General features: G+C 37.3%; 1 protein-coding gene across 4 annotated transcripts in view; it reads right to left on the bottom strand.

Annotated features, from left to right (window-relative positions):
- The window catches only part of Cntn3 (contactin 3), a 397,003-nt gene that overhangs the window by 108,111 nt on the left and 266,327 nt on the right, over positions 1–22,565 (bottom strand). For all 4 annotated transcript variants that reach the window (XM_057765759.1, XM_057765776.1, XM_057765784.1 and 1 more), the window contains exons 6-11: positions 13,281–13,484; positions 12,256–12,358; positions 11,082–11,266; positions 6,784–6,920; positions 5,212–5,341; positions 1,341–1,491 (exon numbers count right to left, since the gene is read on the bottom strand). In XM_057765759.1, the coding sequence (XP_057621742.1) occupies positions 1,341–1,491; positions 5,212–5,341; positions 6,784–6,920; positions 11,082–11,266; positions 12,256–12,358; positions 13,281–13,484 (910 nt within the window). The remainder of the gene's footprint in view (positions 1–1,340; positions 1,492–5,211; positions 5,342–6,783; positions 6,921–11,081; positions 11,267–12,255; positions 12,359–13,280; positions 13,485–22,565) is intronic.

The raw sequence follows: 22,565 nt of genomic DNA, 5'->3' as shown, positions 1-22,565 counted from the left end.
GTGTGTGTGTGTCTTTCTCCTTACCTCCTCTCCTTCCTCCCTCCTTCTCTCCCTCCCTCTCTTTCTCTTTCTGTTTCTCCTTTCAGACATCCACATATACTCACACACAAGTAAATGAATAAAAATAATCTTGACAAAATGGCAACTTGAATTTCTTATTTAATTTCATTTTGTCAGTTATGTAGGTAACTCTATCCTTCAACTTTACAGGATCTAGAACCAACTGGAAGATAGGTCTTTGAGGGAGTTTCTAGGTTGGGTTTCTAGGTGGGAAGAGCTACTCTAAATGTGAACAGTACTACTCCATGGGATGGGATCTTGGAGCTGTTAAAGAGGAGAAAAGAAACCGAGAAGTCTTTCTGTTTCTTGACTGGGAACACAATTTGAGCAGCTGCTGCAGCCACTACGCTCTCCTCTTTTTGATGGACTGCACACTCAAACCTCAAACTGTAAACCAAAATAAACCCCTCTTTTTAAGCTGCTTTTTGTCAGATCAGCACCAAGGGATGTAACTAATACACAAGTTAACAAAACAAAGCCGCAGGTTTCTAGGGCAAGAACATGAGCCCTATGCACCTATTTCTCAGCTATCACAAGCTCTGCAGGTAGTTTCTGGCAAGAAGCAAGCATTTCATCAATAGCAATAGTAGCAACTATACCCGCTAATCTCTGGCAGGTATTGATCAGCATGCTTTATGAATATTCATGCATTTCATCTCCATAACAAGCTTCTTAACATGAAGCAATAACTGTTACCATCATCCCCCTAACAAATAAAGAAATAAGACACAGAGATGTGAGAATACTTCATAGAGCCAGGAAAATGCAGTGAAAACACAACCCCAGACAAAGCAGGTGTAGAATCCAGGTATTTAATTAAGCTTCATTCTATCCCTTCATTCCAATGTTATAATGAGAAAATGAAGAAAGCGTTTGCTTAATTTAAATTCAGGAACAGCTAAATTATCCCAAAGTAGAAGAAAACAAGATGTTCATTTCCCTTGAACAGGTCATTTTACCATCTTCTCTTATCTTGGGATGTAGTCTCACATATGGACCCTGCATTCCGTAATCCTTCTGGCTGAGTGTCCCCAGAGGCCCACAGAAGACTGTCCTTGCCACAGCAAAGCATTTTATAAAGAGAAAGGTTTGAAAGCTCAATTAATAGTGTAATGAGAGTAGTAAAGACAAAACTAGTAGTGTTCTGGTTTGTAAATACATTATATTTTGCGCTATGCTTAAGTTTTTCATACTGTGTACATTTTATACTGAAAACCTACTTTCCTGATTGACCCAGTAAGGAAGAAGCAAGCAAACCAGTGTTTTATAGAATAGAATACCTTGACTGTTCCCGCATCATCATGTCTCCTTTTTTCCAGAAAGAAAGTGCCCTTGGAGAGGCTCTGGGTTTACAATCCAAGATCACCAAACTGCCCACTTGCACCTGAACCAATGTTTTCATAGGATTCCTTGAAAAATCTGGAGCAGAAGCTAAAGAAGGGGTGGAGAGAGAAACGTATCATTAATTTAATGAGAATAGGTATTTTCTTATATCCTTGTGGTTTGAAAGGCTCACTGTATCAGTGTTTTCCGATTCTGCATGGTACAGGAGATGTTGATGTTTGATTTGATATGTGTCATACACATGAAAGCAATGTTGAAAAATTAATTTGTGCTATTATGTTTCAGTTTAAGATCTACATCTCAAGGCCAGTGTTCCACATGAAGATTCTTTTAATGTTCACTGTGAGATATAAAATAACTCAATCATGAGTTTATTAAAGGAAAGTATTTAGCACAGCAAACTTAGGCAAGTTTGTTCCATCATGACTACTTTTGTCTCTGTTGGTCCTTAGGTCACAGCATCTAGTGAGCATCTGCCACTCAGAGGCTGCTGGCCAAATGTCTTGAAAGAAAGCTTAGTTATTAACTAATTGTTCATCAGGTGGCACCACAAAAACACAGATGTAATTTTCAAGGATGTAGTAACACATTAAATACCATAATGTGCAGAAAACACTGTGCTTCACAGAAAAGACTATGATGCCAACTTTTAGGCTACATAGTGAGGTGTAAGATATCACTGAAATGAAAAGATGTGCTAATCAGAAAGTTGATATGGAATTTCCCCTTTGTGAATGCCATTGGTTAATAAAGAAAGTGGCTTGGCCTGATAGGGTAGAACAGAGCTAGTGGGGGAAAAGTAAACTGAATGCAGAGAGAAAGAAGGGCAGAGTCATAAAGAAGCCATGGAGCTATCGCCAGAGTCAGACATGCTGAAACTTTGCCAGTAAGTCACTGCCACGTGGCGATACACAGATTAATGGAGATGGGTTAAATTAATATGTAAGAGTTAGCCAATAAGAAGCCAGAGCTAACGGGCCAAGCACAGAATTAATTAAATCAGTTTCTGTTTGGTTATTTCAGGAGTCTGGGCAGCTGGGAAATGAACAAGTAGTCTCCCTACTACAGAAAGTCACTATTCCTTTTACTACACATGTATAAAGAAGGTGAGGAACCTGATTATCTCTCCAAATATAGAAATGTTCTTTCCTTTTTAAATTAAGACAGGGCCTCCTTTTCTAGCTGACCTCCACTCACAATTCTCTTACCTAGAATCCCAGTTGCTGAGAAAACAGGTGTGAGCCACAACACCTAGATTTTTTTCTTTTCTTTTTAAAAATAGTATTTAATTCTTTTTATTTTATGTGTATGAGTGTTTTGCCTAAAAGTATGTTAGTATACAACATATGTGTAGTGCCTATAGAGGCCATATAAAATGGAGTTAGGTAACCTGGAACTGAGTATTCACCAGGCAATTATCTACCATGCAGGTGCTGGGTATGGAACCAACATCTATGCACAAGCAGCAACTACTCTCAATGCTGAGCCATTTCTACAGCCTCTACCTGCTGGGCTTCTAATGTTCTATGCTTTGGCAAATCCCAGTGGAAATAAACTATTTGGCACATAGGAATTTTATAATGATTATAGATATTATGTGACTGAGTATATAGCTGTTCAACTACTGCCATCATGGAAGAGTGGGCAGAAATACTATAAGATCCAGTGGACCACGAAATCTTCTGTGAGATTGTGCCTTCTAGCTATGGCAGGAAAGCTGCAAACATGAAATCTCAACAACATGACTGCTTAAATAAGACCTTACTAATTCCACCAACAGTTAACTTGTCATTATAAAACAGGAAATCTCATGGGGCCTCACTCCTAGATGAAGAGCAATAAACTGCTGCCAATAGAGGGAGAATTAGTCTTTCTCAAGACTAAGCCTCATGGTTGGTTGTGTAATAATAAGTGGTCACATATATGTAGGTGACATGAAACAGACTCAGCAGGTTGCATTCATTTTTATTTGTTTATTTGTTTATATGTATATGTAACAACAGTTAAAAAAGAGGAGGCAGTGTATTTTGAAGGAAGCTTATGGCAGGGAAGCACTTTGGAGGATAAAAAGGAGGAGAGGGAAATGATATAATTATCATTTAATTAAATAAAAAGAGACACATTCTGAGTTGGCCTTGTAAATTCAAATCCTGTAAAAAATTTTTTAGTAAAACCACAAGAATCTATATCTGAATACAGTTTTTAATTTACACATCTTTTACTTTCTCATATAACAAACTTGCACCGTCATAGGTAGGAATCTTTCTTATTGAAAGAGGAATTAGGCTATGACTCTGCAGGTTTTCTTTCTACAGAAGCATGCCTTTCAACTTTTATCTGTGTGGAACCTCTCCTGCTTTTGCTGTAACATCTTACTTCTCTGCCACAGCTAACAGGAGACAGATTTTCACTGACAATCCTGACAATCCTGGCAGTCATCCTGATACACAGGAATCATTCCCAACCTTCAGATGTCAGAGACAAGAGATCTCTTCTCCATTAATCTTGGCTTCTTCAATATCTCTTGTCATTCTGTACTGCATAATCATTTGCTGTGAGTGACTCTCACCCATTGTAGAATATCTGACAGCCTCAATAGCCTCTACCATGGTGGCTATAGTTATAGGACTTCCATCCTTTCCCCAAACCCTAGTTAAAACAACAAAAACTACCCTCAAATATTTCAGAGTATGCCCCTGAGTGAAAGCATTCTTAAGATGAGAGCCACTGACTTAGATAAAGGGACCTCATAATCATCATCTCAATTGCACCAAATCAATAATAGACAACAGTACAAATAAGGGTTTACGGGGCCAAGGATGTATCAGTGACACTTGCATTTAGGCAAACAAGACAGTCATGTTTCCTCCTCCTGAATGGACTGTGGTAATAAACTCAGTAAATAGGGACGTATTCCTTGGAAACTGAAAATAATTGTGATCATTGAGTTCTGGTTCAAGTTATGCCTAAATCCAAATATTCCATCTTAATTTCTGGAAACAATGAGCCCTTTATTCTTTCTGCATTTACCTCTTTCCTTTCTGTATTTCTGCCAAGCTGCCAAGTTACTACTGTAGTTTCAGTCGTGTGCCCTCCCATTGCCCTTTGTATGAACACCCTAAACACTACAAAATAATTTTTTCCTTTTCTCAGACCTCAAGGGCAGGAAGAAGTAAAAAGCCATAATCTCAAATAAATAGTGGATCGTTGGTTAATTACATCTTCAATACACCCCATATCTGGACCTCCAAATGGGATTCATGAAGACCAAAACACCTTCTGAATCAAATATTTGTAATTTGCTTTTGTGGACTAGCAATAGAGAATACTAGAATCCTGATAAGGAGCATTTCTTACTATAGGACACTGTGGCTGGGTAATCATCCATTAGATGTGAAGGAACTTCTCTTGGTTTAATTCAACTTTGGAACTTAATTCTGGTCTCTATGGCTGCTTTTTCTTTGATATCATTTTAAATACACTTGTTTTGGCTTGACTTGATTGTTGTTGTTTGTTTGTTTTGTTTTTTAGACAGAGTCTTATTCTTAGCTCAGGTTGGTTGGTCAAATGTCTCTCACTCCCTACATAGCGCAGTCTGACCTCAACTTTGTGCCAATCCCCCTGCCTTCATCTCCTAGGTCCTGGAAGACCAGTATATTCTCTAATTAGAAACACTGAATATAAAACAATATTGTGTGTTCTATTAGGTGGCAAAATAGAATATAAAAAACCCCAATATTACATTCTGGTAACAATGGAAGTTAAAGAGAAAAAGGTAAGATTAAATTCATAAAAAGTTAGTCTTACCTACAACTTTGAGCTCAGCACTGGAATAGATGAGCCCATGCTTGTTTTCTGCTATACACTGGAACATTCCAGAGTCTGTCACATTGAGGTTTGATATCGTAAGTGCACCATTTTCTATCTGTATTCTCTCCTGGATTGAAAATAACATTTCTTGCAGATAAATAAAATTTTAAGATTAAAATAAACACTGCTGACTGTCATTTCAATCACACAAAAGATGCTGCTATTTTCCTCTGACTACTAGGTATCCTGACCTGAGAGGTAACCTTTTCATCTTTGAAATGGAAAAAAGATGTGTCAAATATACAAGTAAAAATCAGAAAATAATTATCAAAACCAAAGGTGAAGTGCAGCATCCATTTCATTTTCATCTATGCTTAATGATTCAGACTGTGAGAAAATGTACTGGGAGGTTGACTTCCATCCTGGGAGGTAGAACAATTTTTCATCACAATATATTTTTAAAATCATGTAAGCTTAAGACATTATAAATTCAGTGCATTAAAAAGAGTGCTAGGAAACCCACATACTTACCAAGTTTTTCTTTTCCCCAAGTATGATGGTCATATAGAGAAACATAAAGTTACACAATTGACTTAGTACACACAAGTACAAAAATAGATGTTACAAGGCTGGAGAGAGGAAGTGAATGAGAAAACAAATACTGATCTACGAAGGCAGCCAACTAACAGATTTATTCTCTAGACAACAAACCAAGGTATAAAACAGGAAAAGGAAATTAAATTCGATGTTGGATTAAAGTAAAGCTTTCTCTAACACAGATACTGCAAATCATTGTTTATATTAATACTATTTTATCAGCGCACAATAATCAATACACCTTGAATTGCAACAGAGAGGAAATCCCATTAAAAGACTGGATGATTGATTTTATATTGATTTTACATGATTTCCCCATGTTGTGATAAGCATGGAAAATGCCCTCTGCAGGCTCTTGTGTTTGAACATGAGAAGGCTATGAAACTGGAATCTTTGGCCTTGCTGCGACAGGTAAGATGTGATGGAGGGTAATACTTGAAGGTGATATTTACTTAGGTTCTAGTCCTTGCTCTAGGCTTCTGCTTCCTGATTCCTGCTGTTATAACTTCCCATCATACTTTCCTCATTATGAGTACTGAAATTGTATACTAAAATAAATTCCTTTCATTTCCTATTTTAATTGCGTCTGTAGAAACCCTGTTCTTCGATACTAGGAGCTAAGCTGCCTTCTTGTGTGTGTATAGATTTGTGTGGAGACCCATGCATGTGGATTCAAGGAAGCAAAGGACAATCCTGGGTATTCCTCAGCTGCAATCTATTCCCCTTTCTTGTCTGTAAGATAGAGTCTTTCACTGACAGATATCCATACCTTTCTATCTACCTAGCCCCAGAATCACAAGCATTTACCCTCATACTCAGCATTGTTTTCAACATGACTGCAGAGAATTGAACTCAGGTGAGGCAAGAAGTTTGGTCACTGAGTCTTCTCCTGAGCCCTGATTTCTAGAGGCTAAAGGAAGCAGACATTGATAAAAGACAGGAAGAGTTGGACAAGCAGGTGCATCACCTCACCTCCAGTACCAAGGCATCTCCATTTTTCAGCCATCGGTAGGAAGGTTTGGGCTTCCCACTTGCCCGGCATTCCCAATAAAGACTGTCCTCCACAGCTATTTCCACATCTCTTATAAGTTGAACCCAATGAGGTTTTGCTATAGTTGAGGGAAAAAAATAGATAACAGAAAGACAAAAAAATTCAAATCATATAGTAAATAAAAAATAAATGGCTTATAAACAAGAATCAGAGTGCAAGTCATGGATTAACATGGGCTAGACTAGAATTATGCTTAGTTCACTGAGTAGCTAAATAACATTTCTAGATTTGATGACTATGTTGCAACATGTTATTCTCTTTAGCCAACTTCATTTGGATATTCCTATTTTCAAATTCCTTATTGCTAGATTATACTCTTCAGAACTCTATTAATAGATAGTGATGCAGGTACAGAAAACAACTTTCCTCAAGTATATTTTGAAACATTAAGATCATATCTCATGACAACTTCCAAGTGAATGACAGCAGCTATTGGCCTTAATGATGAACTAAATATTAATATCCATAGGAAAGAAACATCTATTGCTAAGGAAAAATATTTACTTTGAGTTAGAAATACCTCTCAATTAAATACAAACTAATGAACAACTTACATAACTCTCTGTGCATTAAAATGAAATTACCCAAAGATAGATAAGCGTCCTTAATATGAATTGAGATCTTTTATCAGAAAAAAAAAGATGTAATTGAAGCAACTTCAAATTATGTATGCAAATCAGTTGGATCAAGATTAATGAATTCCACTTATGTTCTGCGAGGCACCTGGAAACTGCAGTTTTGCAGATGAAAGTGACACACCACTTCCAATGGAAGCCACTCAACACATGAATAGCCCAGTCCCTGCAGTCCCTGCTTGCATTTCAGATCCAAACCCAGGAGGTGAGAGCTCTTAGAGGTTTCACATTGCATTATGCATGGGATGCGTGCTACGGGATCTGCATTTGCTTCCTCCATATGGAGCAGCATTTTATCTATTTCTGTTTAATTGCAACCACAGGAAGATTTGTTTTTTCTTTCTGTCTCCTAGAATTGTTTTTATTTTTTCCAAAGTAATCGAAAGGAAACTATGGCTCCTTAGATTTTTTGGTTTTGTTGTATAATGTTTTTTTCCTATATGAAACACAGTTAATCCTAAATGACTACTCTTACTTTATATAAAAACTCCTTTTCTACTTTTAGGAATTATCAGACCCACCCAGAAGCATACTACAGCTAGACTGGGACAGAAACTGCTGACCATGGCCCGAGTCTCCAGTGGGAATCTACATGGGTGATTCTAATAATCTAATAGTCATCTTTGCAGAATAGAAGAATAAGTTGGTTTTCCAAACTAATCCTGAGACTAGAATTCCCACATTAATCATGAATTTTCTCCCTTAACCATAACTTGAAATTCAAATTGTCTATCACACCATTTTACATGGAATATTAGAAAAGTCATCAAAGAGCTACATGACACTTACTGATGCTGTGATATAATTTTAAGGTAAAATTGTGGGACACCTTCCATTATGCTCTCTGTGTCATTTACTTATAATTTATTTCTTAAGTGCATAAAACATTATTTACAGAAAGAACTAAGTATAGCTCATGCTATTGGTTTCCTCTTGTGCATTAATGTCCATTCTTTCTTATAACCTAAATATCATCAGTCTTTCATGCTGCTCTTCTAATTTTCTCTCAGTTCATCTTGTCTGTAAAATCATGGAGGACTGCCTTTATAGACTGTTCCAAAGGGAGGCTCTTGTCTAAGCCTATTTTCCCTTGCTACTGAGGATATTAGGGATGCACAGCTGTGCAAGGGATTAGTAAATGGTTTTTATGAACAGAAAGATATGAGCACCTTGTGTGCTGCTCTTTGATGGCAGCCACCTTGTGACTGTAGTGACAATTAATATGTAGAAAGAGGAGAAAAGATCCAAGCAGAAAAGATGAGAGAGAGAGAGAGAGAGAGAGAGAGAGAGAGAGAGAGAGAGAGAGAGAGAGAGAAAGTGAGCCATGGCTTGAGGTTAAGGACTTAAATGTGATTTTAGCTTTAGACATGTTTTCGGGGATGGGGGTGCATATGGCTCCTTTGTGGACAGGGAGTATGGTGCATAGAGTTAAAAGCACTGAAACATTTAACACAGCCATTCTCAACCTGTGGGTCTTGACCCTTAGGGGGGATCCAAAGACCCTTTCACAGAGGTTGCCTAAAACTATCTGCATATCAGATATTTATATTTGATGTATAATAATAGCAAAATTATAGTTGTGAAGTAGCAAAAAATAATTTTTTTTTTTTGTTTTTTGGGGTCACCATAACATAAGGAACTATATTCTGGTGTTGCAGCATTAGGAAGATTGAGAACCACTAATTTAACAAGTCAGAAATTTTCTCACATTTGTCACTTCTGACTGTGTTTTAGGAGACTGCCCGTTCATTCCTGGATGCCCAGGCCAGAAATAACCACAAAGCCGGGCGGTGGTGGCGCACGCCTTTAATCCCAGCACTCGGGAGGCAGAGGCAGGCGGATCTCTGTGAGTTCGAGACCAGCCTGGTCTACAAGAGCTAGTTCCAGGACAGGCTCCAAAACCACAAGAAACCCTGTCTCGAAAAACCAAAAAAAAAAAGAAAAAAAAAGAAAAAGAAATAACCACAAAGAAACTGCTTGGCCTACTAGCTCTAGCTTCTTATTGGCTAGCTATTACCTCCTAAACTAGCCCATATCCCTCCCTCCTCCCCCCCTCTATATATACATAATCTTATAGTCTGCCTATATTCTGTTAAGCCATTGGCTTAAAGCAGCTTCCTTATTAACTAATAGAAGCAACACATATACAGAAGGACTTCCCACACAATGAGCATGCTGTGTTGAGGAGTATATAAACAGAAAGAGTAAGATAAGTTAGGGTATGAGAAATTTCCATGGTGTGGGGGAGTGGGGGACCCAGCTGCTCAGGCATGCCCACCATGATCATCACACCACCACCACCGTCACCACTTCCACCACCATGATCATCACCACTACCACCATTACCACCATGATCATCACTACCACCATGATCATCATCATCATCACCACCACCACCATTACCACCAGCACCAACAGCAGCAATAACACTACCATTATTTCCATAACATGCCACCAACTTACAGCCACTGACATACAGGAATTTTTTTATATTAAACTAATTATGAGACAAGGTGGGAAGGTTACAAAACATAATGACTCGTGCTATTAAAACATTCCTTCATTTTGCCCCTGACAGCTCCTAAAACCCTGAAATATAAAAAACATTAATCTTGTCATAGGCAATATATTTACAAACTCAAACTGTTGAAGGAGGATCCATAAGGATGTCTAAAGATTTAACATCTGTCTTGGCAGTTTCCTACCCTGAAGCATTTATGCACACTGTATACACAACCACGGAAAAATGTTAAAATTACCAGTTGCTAAAATAAATAGGCTATAATGCAATTTGCCCTTCATAAAACTGGTGAATTCTTACTAGGTTTACAATGTCTCTAATAATTAAATTGCAAACATATTCAACGAGCTTCCATTTCCCTGCATTTTTACAGATGTATTTTGTACAACAAAATATTTGCTCTTTCCAAAGCATGTTTTCATCAAACCCTAATGGCATGTTTTAAACAAAGAAAACTTAAAAGACAAAAAGAATATCTCATTTTCTCAAAAAAACAGACCTCTAAATAAAAGAAACATTACTCTTTCCTTCCCCAAATTGAGCAGTATATCAAACAAATGTGGTAATAAATTAAAGGAAGCAAATAGACTACAGATACATTATTTACATTGTTGGATTACGTAGAATATCCCCATCTAAAACAACATCTTCAGTTTATTTGGCTTGTCTAATGTAATAATTGCAACTTTTCTCAGCAAACAGTTTTAATCTGCTTTTCAAATAAAGACACAAAACTACCTCTTCTAGAGGAGAAAGCGGCCAGAGAGAGCTGTCTGTTATATGATTAAGAGTCTGAAAGGTCATACTTAGAAAAAAATGTGAAAGATTTCATTATCATATGAATCACTTAAAATATAAAAGAATATGTCTTCAATTTGGTTGCACAATTGCCTTTCTTTTTAACTTCTTCCTTGTCTGATATTTGTCCTTGCTTAACAAAATGAGAATAAAACACAGAAAATGACAAATTAAACTGCAGCTTTCTGCTATAACTACCCCCACCAGAAAACAGCCCTGAAAGAACAAAAAGAACAAGGCAAATTTCCTCACAGCTGATGCTTACCATAGTAAGTGAGCCGTCCTCTTGCCACATTTTTCCCTCGTGAATTTTCAGCAATGCACTCATAGGAGCCTGTATCTTCTTGCTGGAAGTTTGGAATTTCAAGCACCCCATTGAACTTCCTCAATTTAATTTTGTTGGGAAATGGCATCCCATCACTTCTTCTCCAATTAATCTGAGGAACAGGGCTGTTAAGAAAATTGTCAAGTCAGTTGCTGTTCCCTGGAAATCTTACAGACTCAAAAACAGAAAGCTTTGGCTAAGAGAACCAAAGATACAGGTTTCAAATGCAGAAGACTTCTGGCTGTAAATTATATAAGTGGATGCAAAGACTTAATTGTTGTTTGGATGTAGGGTCTCACTATGTAGTCCAGATTTGCTGCTCACTCTACTCACTCCTGTTCCTGCTGCTATGACTTTTGAATGAGGATTACAGGCATGTGCTACCATGCCCAGGTTTATATCTTTGAGATAGTTTTTTTTTTTTTTCGAGACAGGATTTCTCTATAGCTTTGGAGCCTATCCTGGAACTAGCTATTGTAGACCAGGCTAGCCTCGAACTCACAAGAGATCTGCTTGCCTCTGCCTCCTGAGTGCTGGGATTAAAGGCGTGTGCCACCACCACCCAGCTGAGAAGATATTTTAATGCAATAAACTGTTCAACCATGTCAGTCAACTTGTTTTTTAAGTGCAGAAAAAAATGACATATAAACAATAGTAAAAGACAAACATTTTTCTGACTTAGCTTATGAAATTGGTAAGGCATTTTCAATTTCTCCAATTTTTTTAGAGCTTCAAAACACATCATTTAAGTATACTTTCCTGCATCTGCTTATTCCTTTGCACATTGTATTCAAGAGATTGAAAATTAGGTAATGAAGAAGGTGAGGTAGACAAATAAATGTACATACATATCATGAAAGAGGAAAAAAAGAGAGGATTGGGTATAAGTCATGATCAAGTGTAGCAGAAGGCAGAAAAAAATAGAGGATGTAAAATCTTTTAAAGTATTAATTTTAATTCCATAGTGAGATCTAATATCTTGTATTATACTTCAAAATAAAAATATTTTAAAGGTGTAAATAAAAATAAATTATGGTACTAAGTACGAAAAAATAGAACCTTCCCTCCTTGCTGATAGTAACCTAACAACATGTGAGATTTTTAAAGAACTTACTTCCCAAGGGCAAAGCATTCCAACTTCACAGTTGAGCCTTTAGCTGATGGAAGAGTTTCTGGAAACTGGACTTCTATTTTAGGTTCATATTCACCCATGACACCTGTGAATTCACAATATAAAATTGGAAGAGTCATTGTTTCCTATGGCATCATTTTGTGCTTGTAAATAAAACTTTATTAGGTTCCCCTATGAACATACTACTACGTTCAGTGACTGGAATGACTCATTGAACTACCCTTGACGAAATATGCACCTAGAATAACATTTTAGAACTCTGGATTCAAAAATACTGCAATGTGCTAAACATTTTAAAGAAAACCATTGAAATGCTATATTCAATGTGTACATATATATTTAAGATGAAATCTGTAACATATTAATCACTCCTGAAATTTCTTATAGTACAAAGATTATAGTAGGGGATTTGCTAAATTGTAGCCTCATCACATAAGTGTCAAGTTTAAACATAATAAATGGCTCCCTGGAACCAAAATATAGTGATTTAATGTATAGGTACATTCTGATTCAATTATACCTGACTGGAAAGTGCTTCCATATTTGTGTGCAAGACATTATGGTGTATGAGATATGATTTAATTTAATAAGTCAATTACCCAGGCATATAAATCGGTACCCCCCTTTTTCCTCTCCAAAGGCAAATGTAGTTCATGCTGCTTTTAAACCCACTGCGTAACCCATAATGACCTTGAACTTCTGAACCTGTTATTGTCCTGTCTCCAGTTGTATGATTATAGACATGTACCACCATATCCATTTTGTGCAGTTCTGAGTATCAAACCCAGGGCTGTGTATATGTGTATATGTGAAGCTATAGCCCAACTCCAAAATTGATTTTCTCCTGAATCTTATAAATACCTCTTCAGCAGTGATCAGGAAGGCAATGTCACAGAATTGTTTCTATAATTTCATTTTAGTGAGACTTTTTAGCTTATGATAAAACACTCACAGCTGACAAAAATGAAAACAAGTAACTTTATGGGCATCCTTTATAAGTCTCTTACCATCGGAGCGTAGCACCAAAGGGGTTGGAGAGCCCAATACTCTGGCATTTGTCACAGTGCTAGTCACCACACACGTGTAATTTCCCACATCAGATGACTCCACCTTAGCTATGTAGAGGTGCCCTGTCTCTTGAGAGACAAATCTCCGACTGTCTTCTTCAACAAATGATGGATACTCATTGAAGACCCAAGCGTATGATAGTTCTAACAAAAGAAGAGATACATTGCATTACTTAGCAAAGTGTGCCAGAGTCAGCTGAAAGTGTACAAATGTGATGTTTTCTTGCCAGTCATGTAGAGGAGAACTTGATTAGGCATTCATTTTATATTGCAATGGTGAACACTGCTGACTGGCATTCTAGTACACATAGCACCTTCACATTCTTCCTAGTCCCTGTTCTAGGTTATGCTTTTATACTTTGTTGGCTTTGCTCTTGTTCCTTTTTAATTTATGTCTCTATAATTCTATATCTTTAGTTACCAATCACATTATAGCAATTACTAACATTCAATTCATAACAGTTCCTTAGCTTCTTATGAGTAACACTTAGTGATTCAATCTCAACACAAGTCCCTCCCACAAACTCTGCCAAACTCTTGGCTTTTGACTCCTGGATCTTTGTATATGATGATCCTGAGCTCACAAAGACTTTTGTTTGCTTTGTTCTTTCTTTATTCTCCCTCCTCTCTCTCTCTCTCTCCTTCCCTCCAACCCCTCCTTCTCTCTCTGGCTAAATAGTTATATATTTATCATATATACTATTGGGTCTCATAAAGACATACACGTAAAGAATATATTTTGACCATGTTCTCACACATGCCAACAGTGCCCTTTTGCTGCTCCCCCTCCCATTAGTCCTCTTTCCTAATGAGTTTCATTTCTTTTTGCATTATATATATATATATATATATATTGCTTTTATGTGTCAGTGTGAAATCTAGGATCCATAAATGTGAGAGGACTCTATATATTGTTCATGGGAATGTAACTATATTTTCAAAAAATCTTTTTGAAGATCTTTATTGGAATTAACTAATGAAGTAAGGTTAGTGAAATTACAAAAGAAAACAGAGAAAAGGAAAAAGGAAGCCAGTAAAGCAAACACAGAATCTATGACTTATAACACTTAATTCTCAGTAATTTGAGGTTCTAAAACCCAGAAGCTTAATATTATTTAAAATTTGACATTTATGCTATTAGTATAAATTTAATGAGGTACAAGTAAAATAGATTTGAAGCACAATTAGAATCATAAAATACTTTTCCTTTTTGGAAAGAATGGACAATCACTTGATATAGAGCACTATGAAAGGAGGCAGGAAGTTTGGGTGAGAGATGCTGTGAGTTTCAGGGGAAGGGGATGTAAACTTCTTTCATGACTGGAGTAGACATAAATATCAAGGGAATATTCAAACACACAAGGATGAAAGCCCTCCAGGGAGAGCACAAAGCATATTAAAAGCCAACAGAATAAGAATATTGAAGAACTTGGCAGTAACAATCCACGGTGATGTCTATGACAATGCTCTATCTCACCCGAGGAAACACATTGCACAATGTATATTCATAAATGCTGCTTTCTTTTTTTTCAAAAAGTGAAGAATACTTTATGAGGGTGTAATTAAGTCAACAATGAGATAAAAAATCCTAAAGTTGTTTGTTAAATTTTATGGAAAAAAAGAAACCTCAAACATTCATTCTCGTTAGTCTCTTGCCTATCCCCATGTTGCTTATTACTCTCATAATTGTACTACATAAATCTTAAAGAAAAATAATGTTGAAAAGGCAAGATAAGCTTCTTCTGCACTTGGTGAAACTGGCTGTTGCTGCAGCAGAGGCTCTTTAGGGTTCTCCTGTGGCTCTCAGCCAATGTTCACCTTTCAGATGCCCCCCTCCACCTCATTTTGTTTAATGGAGACAAAGCATTCTTTCTGTGCTTATTAAAGTGCTCAAGACAGCGAGTTAATACAGTAGTCTTTCTTCTATTATCCAGCCAGATTAAAACTTTGTTCCCAGTATAGGAATTGGGCAATCAAAATAAACTGCAGTTTATCCAAAATAAGAATAACTGAAAGAATTCAGCATAAGTGTCAGAAAACCAAACATACAGTAAATTCATGCAAGCAGTTCACACAAGGCAATAGGTATATGAAATACGTTGGAAAAAATATCAGGAGTAATTTTAACTAAAACATTCATTGCAAAATAACATGTATTACATGAGTCCACTTACTGTTTTTCTTCTCATGATAAAAATACTAGCACCAAAAACAATACAGTATTTTAATATCACCCAGAATGAGATGATTTTTGTCTTTGTCATAGTAACAGCTAAGGGAAACTAAAGAAAGAAATCAAACATATCAGAGTGTACCTCTGGGGTACTCTGGTAGACATGGGTGGCTCCATTCAGGTCCTACTGAAAAGAACCTGTTGCAGGGAAGATAGATAAATGTCTTCTACATGCATACTAGAGGAAGGTGCTACACCTACTATCATCAAGACTCCTCCGAACTCGCTGAAGTCATTGAGAGTGTTGATTCTCACCATTCCTGCTTCGTGTAGGGTTTTTCCTATGGACAATTTTGTTTGGAACACTTAGCAGGTAAGTTTTCAAAACATTTTCAGATCTTTGCTGCAATCTGACTCTTCTCTTTTTTGCTGACAGATACGTGAACTGATTCTCGGTCGGTTCTTTTTGAAACTAATCCCTCCCCCTCCTATTTTTACAGGTCCTCCCCAGGAATCTTGTTCAAGTCTGATCCTTTAATCTGATTTCAGTGTTTACTTCCCAGGAACTTGAACTGACTTGGTTGCTGACATTGAACAACAGACTTTTCTGTATTTAAAACTGTCCCTTCCCTTTGATCTGGAGGAAGGGTCTCTTCAGGCTCATAAACTTTCTTTCCCAGGGACAACTGTTCTTCTCTTAAATCCCCATCGAGTAATACCCTCACCTCACTTCCAGGGTTTTCAAATATGCTGGCCTCTGTCTGATAGAGCAGAAAAGCTGCTCGGTACTCCAGTATGAAACAGTATAAGGCTCTCTGCCTCTGACACTGACATCAAAAAGAGGAAACTGGTTCCCTGTTAATGTAATTAGTGAGTAGAAGGAATGAAACTCCTCATAATGAAAAGGGCAAAAGGCAAGAAGCTGCTGTCTGCAGCAGTGAAGACTCACACTCTCCCTTCAGGAGTTAGTGTCATCAGGCAGACACAGAAGTCTATCACACACCCATGCATAGACAGCCTCTAAATTACAGAGATGAACTTCAACCTTAAAACGTCACCCAGGACTAATCCATATACAGTCTTCATTAAATGATGCATCATAAATATTTTATGCTGTAAAGGGTGATTTTAAAATTTCATAAGCACTTCCTTTTTCTAAATATCCAAAGAGTACAGTTACATGTAAAATTAGGCACTCATTTATATGAAAGTGAATAATAAAATAGAGCTCCGTTCTAGTATACCCTCAGAAGAGTCCAGAGAATAATGACTCTTGACCACTAACATACAAAAACAGCAAGAAGAAACAGAAGTATGGAGAAGAGGCCCCTTGTAGTTGGAGGAGGAAATACTTGAAATAGACTTTAAGATGCAAGGAGGGGGTGAGGAAGCATGTGCTCAGTGAGGTTTTCACATATCTAAGTCAAAACTCAAGCGTTTGATTGACTCTTAGTGTATTATGCAGAATAACTGGCCCTAGTACTCTACACCCAGCCCTACAAACCTAGGGATGTGTCCTTAGGCAAAAAGAGGGACCCTGCAGATGTAAGCAACATAGGGCATTGAGATGGGAAGATTTTCCTGGATAATCTGAGGGAGTCAAGAGTCTTTGTAAGGATGATAATGAGCAAGGGGCAACAGGGTGACAACTAAGAAGAAACGCTGCCCACCAGAGCAGGAGTTTTCATTTTTATAGAGAGATATTTAAGATACCATGTTCTGGGAAAGGCTGTGACTGCAGGTATACTGTAAATGATGACAGGGCAGGTAACAGTGGCTACCCTCAGCCTCCAAAAGAACAACAGGAATACATATCTGCCTATATCTTGACTGTAGTCAATGAAACTGATAATTTGATTCTGGACTTCCACATACCTGGGTTACTAAGTTTGCAGGCATTTGTCAGTGCAGCACTGGGGAAGTTCTACACCTGGCCATCGGGCTACACTAAAGATGTGCTGTTAAGGACATTGCCCTGAACCTGAATGTGCCTAATGTAATCAATTACTGGGATCCTTCTAAGGAAAGACACACAGGAAGGTCAGGAAAAGGGCTGACTAATGAGCAGAAGTCTGAGGAAGGTGATTACTTGCCAGAGGCCAAGAGCCAAGGAATATAGGCAGCCACTGGCAGCTGCCAAAAGCAAGGGCAACGAAGCCTTGGCCAAGGTTCTGGAAAGAATTCAGCACAAGCAATTCCCAGTACCGTGCTGTCAATCTTAGGAAATTCCTGTGAACTTTAATGTTTTACAACAAATTCATGCTGGGTTTAGTAACTGTGTTGTGGATTGGTAACAGCTCTAGTAGGAAATCAACATTATTGATAATTGTCAACAACAAATAAATATTTACAATGTTTCCTGGATTTACTTCTGTAGTTGTCATAAAATACTGTGGCAAAAGCAATTAAGGGGATAAAGGTTTTCTTTTAGCGCACAATTTCAGAGTATAGCCTATCATTGTGGAAGTGGGAACTTCAAGAGCTACCCACAGCCACAGGCAAAAGCAGACAGAATGCACACATGCTCATCAGTGCTGTCTTCTTTATACACTACACAGTCCAGGACCCAAAACTAAGGGGACAATGCTGCTATAATAGACAGTACTTCCACCGCAAGGAAAGCATCTAAAACCACTCCTACACTAGCTAATGGGTAAACATATTTAGATAATTTCTTCATGAGACTCTTCCTAGAGAACTCTAGATCATGTCAAGTCAGCAATTAAAAGTATCCATGACATAATAATATATATTAAAAAAAATCTCCCAAATAATAGAAATAAAAGGAGTGATATGATGCTGAAGTTAGAAAGCCAAAAGGGAAATCATGCTTTAAAGAATACAATTATAAGGGTTAATATTTAGGAGGACAGAAATGGAATATTCCAAAAGAGAAAAGTGACCACAGCTCTCAAAGTCAACTAGGGATTACTTTTCACAAATATTCAGATCTTTAAAAACTTACTGAAATGATTTATATCTGTGTCTAATTCTGGTCACAATGTCATGAAAAATGAGTAGAAGTGAGTTCTACCCACCTTGTTTACAGATATTTTTGTCTTAAAGGAAAATCTGCATCAAGTTTTTTCATTTGCTGCTTTATGAGTATGTTAAAATTTGTAGGTTATAGGTCTTATTAAAAACATTTGAGAATTACGTGATTTAGTACATTTTGAATAAAACAAAATAATATCTACTGTAATACTATGAGAGTTTACTTATATAAACTTCACTTTCCATAAGTGTTAATTGAGTACTGCAAAGCCAAATATGTATCAGTTCAGATACCTTTGGGAGGATTCAGCATTGTTTTATGTAAAATTATAAATAAGATATAATGATAACTTCATAGACACAAATAAATGAGACTTTACAAAACCTTTCACAACATGTTGAGGAAATCATAAACACACTATGGTTAAAAGAAAACTTGACCAGTAGGCTTTATATTAACAAAGTTATAAGGGTATAAGAAATGGCAAATATTTTTATTACTAGGGAGCTATAAATAAATAGAACATAAATAAGCCATAAATAAAGAGAAAAAAGTTCTGAAATTCAGGCTTTTGAAAAGTAGTCCATGATGGATGATGTCACTATGTCAGCCACATTCCTTCCCAGGTCACTGAAGTGTACGACTGGCCAATTTAACATGAAATATGCCACTCTGGTGTTTACCTGGAGAAAATATTAATGCACACACTACCGACATTAGAGGGTTTGTTTCTAGTTCTATTATGAAATTCTATTATGAAGGAGATTTAATCCTGAGCCCAGGCATTTTCTAGAAGAAATCCTGTCAAACAAAAATGCAGTTAGGCAAAATTGTAAAAGTAACTTGGGCCATTTTCCGTGGCGCCAACTGGGGAAGTCTGACCTATTTTTAAGATGAGACATATTTAAAAGTGCAAGGCGGCATACTTGATGTCATTCAAGATTTTTTATCAGTGATTCATACAATTGAAAAGAGGATTCTGCTCTGAGGCTTACAGGTGATGCAGCTTGGCTGACAGTCTGGGATACAGTGCATATCCTACAATGTAAAATAAGGCTAAAGCAAGAAAGAATGGTCAAGTGTTAGGAGTTAGCATGAGGCATCAGAGGCATTTCTGAGATTTCAGGGGGCTGTTGTTCAAAAGCTGTTTTATAAATAGCGTATACAGCAGATTTCTCTGGATGATTATGAATATCTAGTGAATCCATTTTGACTTTGAGCCCTGTTAAGTCTGACTTGTGAGTTTCTAAGCAGAACTATGTTAAGGCCTGAAATTATGATGCTTTCAGGCTAGTCCTGGGTGGACAATTAGGATCCTGTGCATGGCTAGGAGTCACATCTAATCCTTAATTGCGTATAAACCGAATGGTTTAGAGTATTCTTCCTCACTCTCTTTGCCTCTACTTCCCTCCCTTTAAATCAGATGCCCCATTTTTTTTCTTGGGTAACATGGCTATTGTCACTGATAGGATGGACTTCTTTCCTGCCTATGTTCAGGGCATCTGTAAAGATTACTGCTTATTGCTTTTTTGTGATATGCAATCTTTTTCTCATGCTATTTCAACAAATGTCCTCATGTCCAATCACCATGTCAAGTTGTTTACACTGGATTGACCTTATTCTTCCTTTTTTAAACAAAGGAGATCTCAAGACAAGAGGGCAAGAGTTGGAACCATATGCAGTGGCAGACTGTCCATCAGTGGCTTTTAATACCCAAGAAGAAGTGGCAAAACCATTGCAAGGCTTTGACTGACATCCTTTCTCCCACAAGGCTGGTGAATGCAGACTGTTACTAAAGGAAATCAGTTTACATTTCCCCAGGGGGAAATGAGTTTAAAAGAACTAGTGAGAATTATTGTGATATCTATATCTATATCGATATATTTCTATCTCTATCTATATGATAAGCTGTTCAGGTCCCAGATAGAATCTTGATTCAAGAAACTTAATCCCCCATTTATATAGAAAGGGAGATTGTACGATGTTGGGACTGGGGAAGAAAATCATAGAACAGCAGTTAAAACATTTGTATTCTTCCTCATCTCTTACAAAGAAATGCTTGGTTAAGCTAACTCGAAGGAATAAGGATTTCTTTTGACTCACTATATTAGGTACTGTTGTGACAAGGAAACCATGAAAACAGGAGTGTGAGGCAACCAGTTATATCCTACAGGGCAGTCAGGGAGCAGGAAAAGGGGAATGCTTGAACTCAGCTGGCTTTCTCCTTCATCCCTTTTCTGATCCCTGCCCAACTGTGCTGCCCACATTCATGGTAGCTCTTCACCTCATTTAATCCTTTCTAGGAAGGTGTTTCTTAACCTAATCAAGTTTATATATCACCACGACAGTATATAAGACAGAATTGGTTGTTTCTCCATTTTTATTATATAAGAATTCAAATACCCTGAAAAAATATTAGGAAGCAATTTTAAGATTAGTTCCAAAGTAATACAGGAAATCATTGGTTTCGTAACCAAAGCCTTCTTGTACCGAAAAAACAAAGTGCTTTGTCATAGGAAATTTTCACTTGGCAATGCTTGATACCACATGCATGCTGGTGTGCAGGCCTTAAGTATCTGCCAAAGTGCTGTGTCTTTAGAGACCCACTTTCCTCATTACTCACAGTAACTAGTGAACAAGTCTTACGGTTTTGGTGTCAGTAAATAGCATTTTCTTTTTAAGTGCAGTCTAGGAGATATAAGAAACCTTACAGCTCATGGGAGTGCTAATTGGAGCCAATTATACTTTGATTGACCTACCTTGCTATTAAAATGATATGCAAAATTTACACTGCCCTTGCAAAATGGAAATTTCTTCAGAACAAACTAACTACAGGAAGCCTTCCCTGTAATGAATCCGAAGGTAGTGCTTTTGGGTTATAATTCCCACATCAACTCTAAGAGGCTAATTCCAGAGAGGGTCTGTGTAGGGCTGCAAATAATTCAAAAGAACCCCAGAATCATGAAAAGGTGCAATAAAATAGCTGAAATAATTAAAGGCAAAGGAACCAAGGAACAGACTCACAAAATGTTGCCCATTTCTCATTAGGTCTGATTTTTCATTTATGAAAGTTTAAGCTCCCTTTTAAAGAATGCCATGGGAACGTGATTGCTCTCTTCTATGTGCCTGGGCTTTTAAAACAAAATAAAATGTCAATTTTCAGTGGTAAGTAGAAATGAGATCATTAGAAGATGAAGTCACCCTACTGTATGTAAGGCTTTCAGTTTTTCTTCTATTCTCCTGAGTGCTTGTGTGTGTGTGTATGTTTGTGTGTGCATGTGTGTGGTGTGTGTATATGTGTGTGGAATGTGTATGTATCTGTATATAGTTCATGTATGTGGTGTGTGTGTGTGTGTGGTGTACATGTGTGTAGCCTTGAATTGCTTCTACTTTATATATCAAGAAAGGGTCTCTCCAACTCAATAGTTCACAGGTTTAGCTATCTAGCTTGCTCTGAGGATCCCTTATCTCTATCTTCAGAGCACTGGAATGACAAGCCTGACTTGTATACCTTACACTCATAGGAGTTGTGTACATATGTGTGTCTGTGGAGAGTTCTTTAGTGACTGAACTATGTCCTTAGATCAATAAGGGACTTCTTACAGCTGATAATACATAATCACTCCATAGGAAGTTGGATAAATTCTTGAAGTATATTTTTCCTTTTGCTCTTACACACACACACACACACACACACACACACACACCTCTGCTGAGCAATTAAACCTTACACCTTTGTTGAGCAGTGTGGCACACAATTTTAATCATATCACTCAGGAGGCAGAGGCTGGCATATCTCCAAGTCTGAGGCTAGTCTGATCTACATAATGAGTTCTAGAACATCCAGGGCTACATAGAGATATCCCATCTCAAACACTAACCAAAATAAAACAACAGCAACATCAAAGACCCTTACCCTTACACCTTTGATTTGACTTTTCTGAAAGAGAGGATAAAATAAAAAGAGACGGTTTCATTATAAATCATATAATGAAAATATTGAAAAGGAGCCTGATTTTAAGCATTTGATTTAATATTATGCTTTATCATCTAATAA

Source organism: Chionomys nivalis, chromosome 1, assembly GCF_950005125.1.
Source record: "Chionomys nivalis chromosome 1, mChiNiv1.1, whole genome shotgun sequence".
Taxonomy (NCBI): Eukaryota; Metazoa; Chordata; class Mammalia; order Rodentia; family Cricetidae; genus Chionomys; species Chionomys nivalis.
Note: the sequence above shows the minus strand (reverse complement) of the source record. Positions and strands in the feature narration are given on the sequence as shown.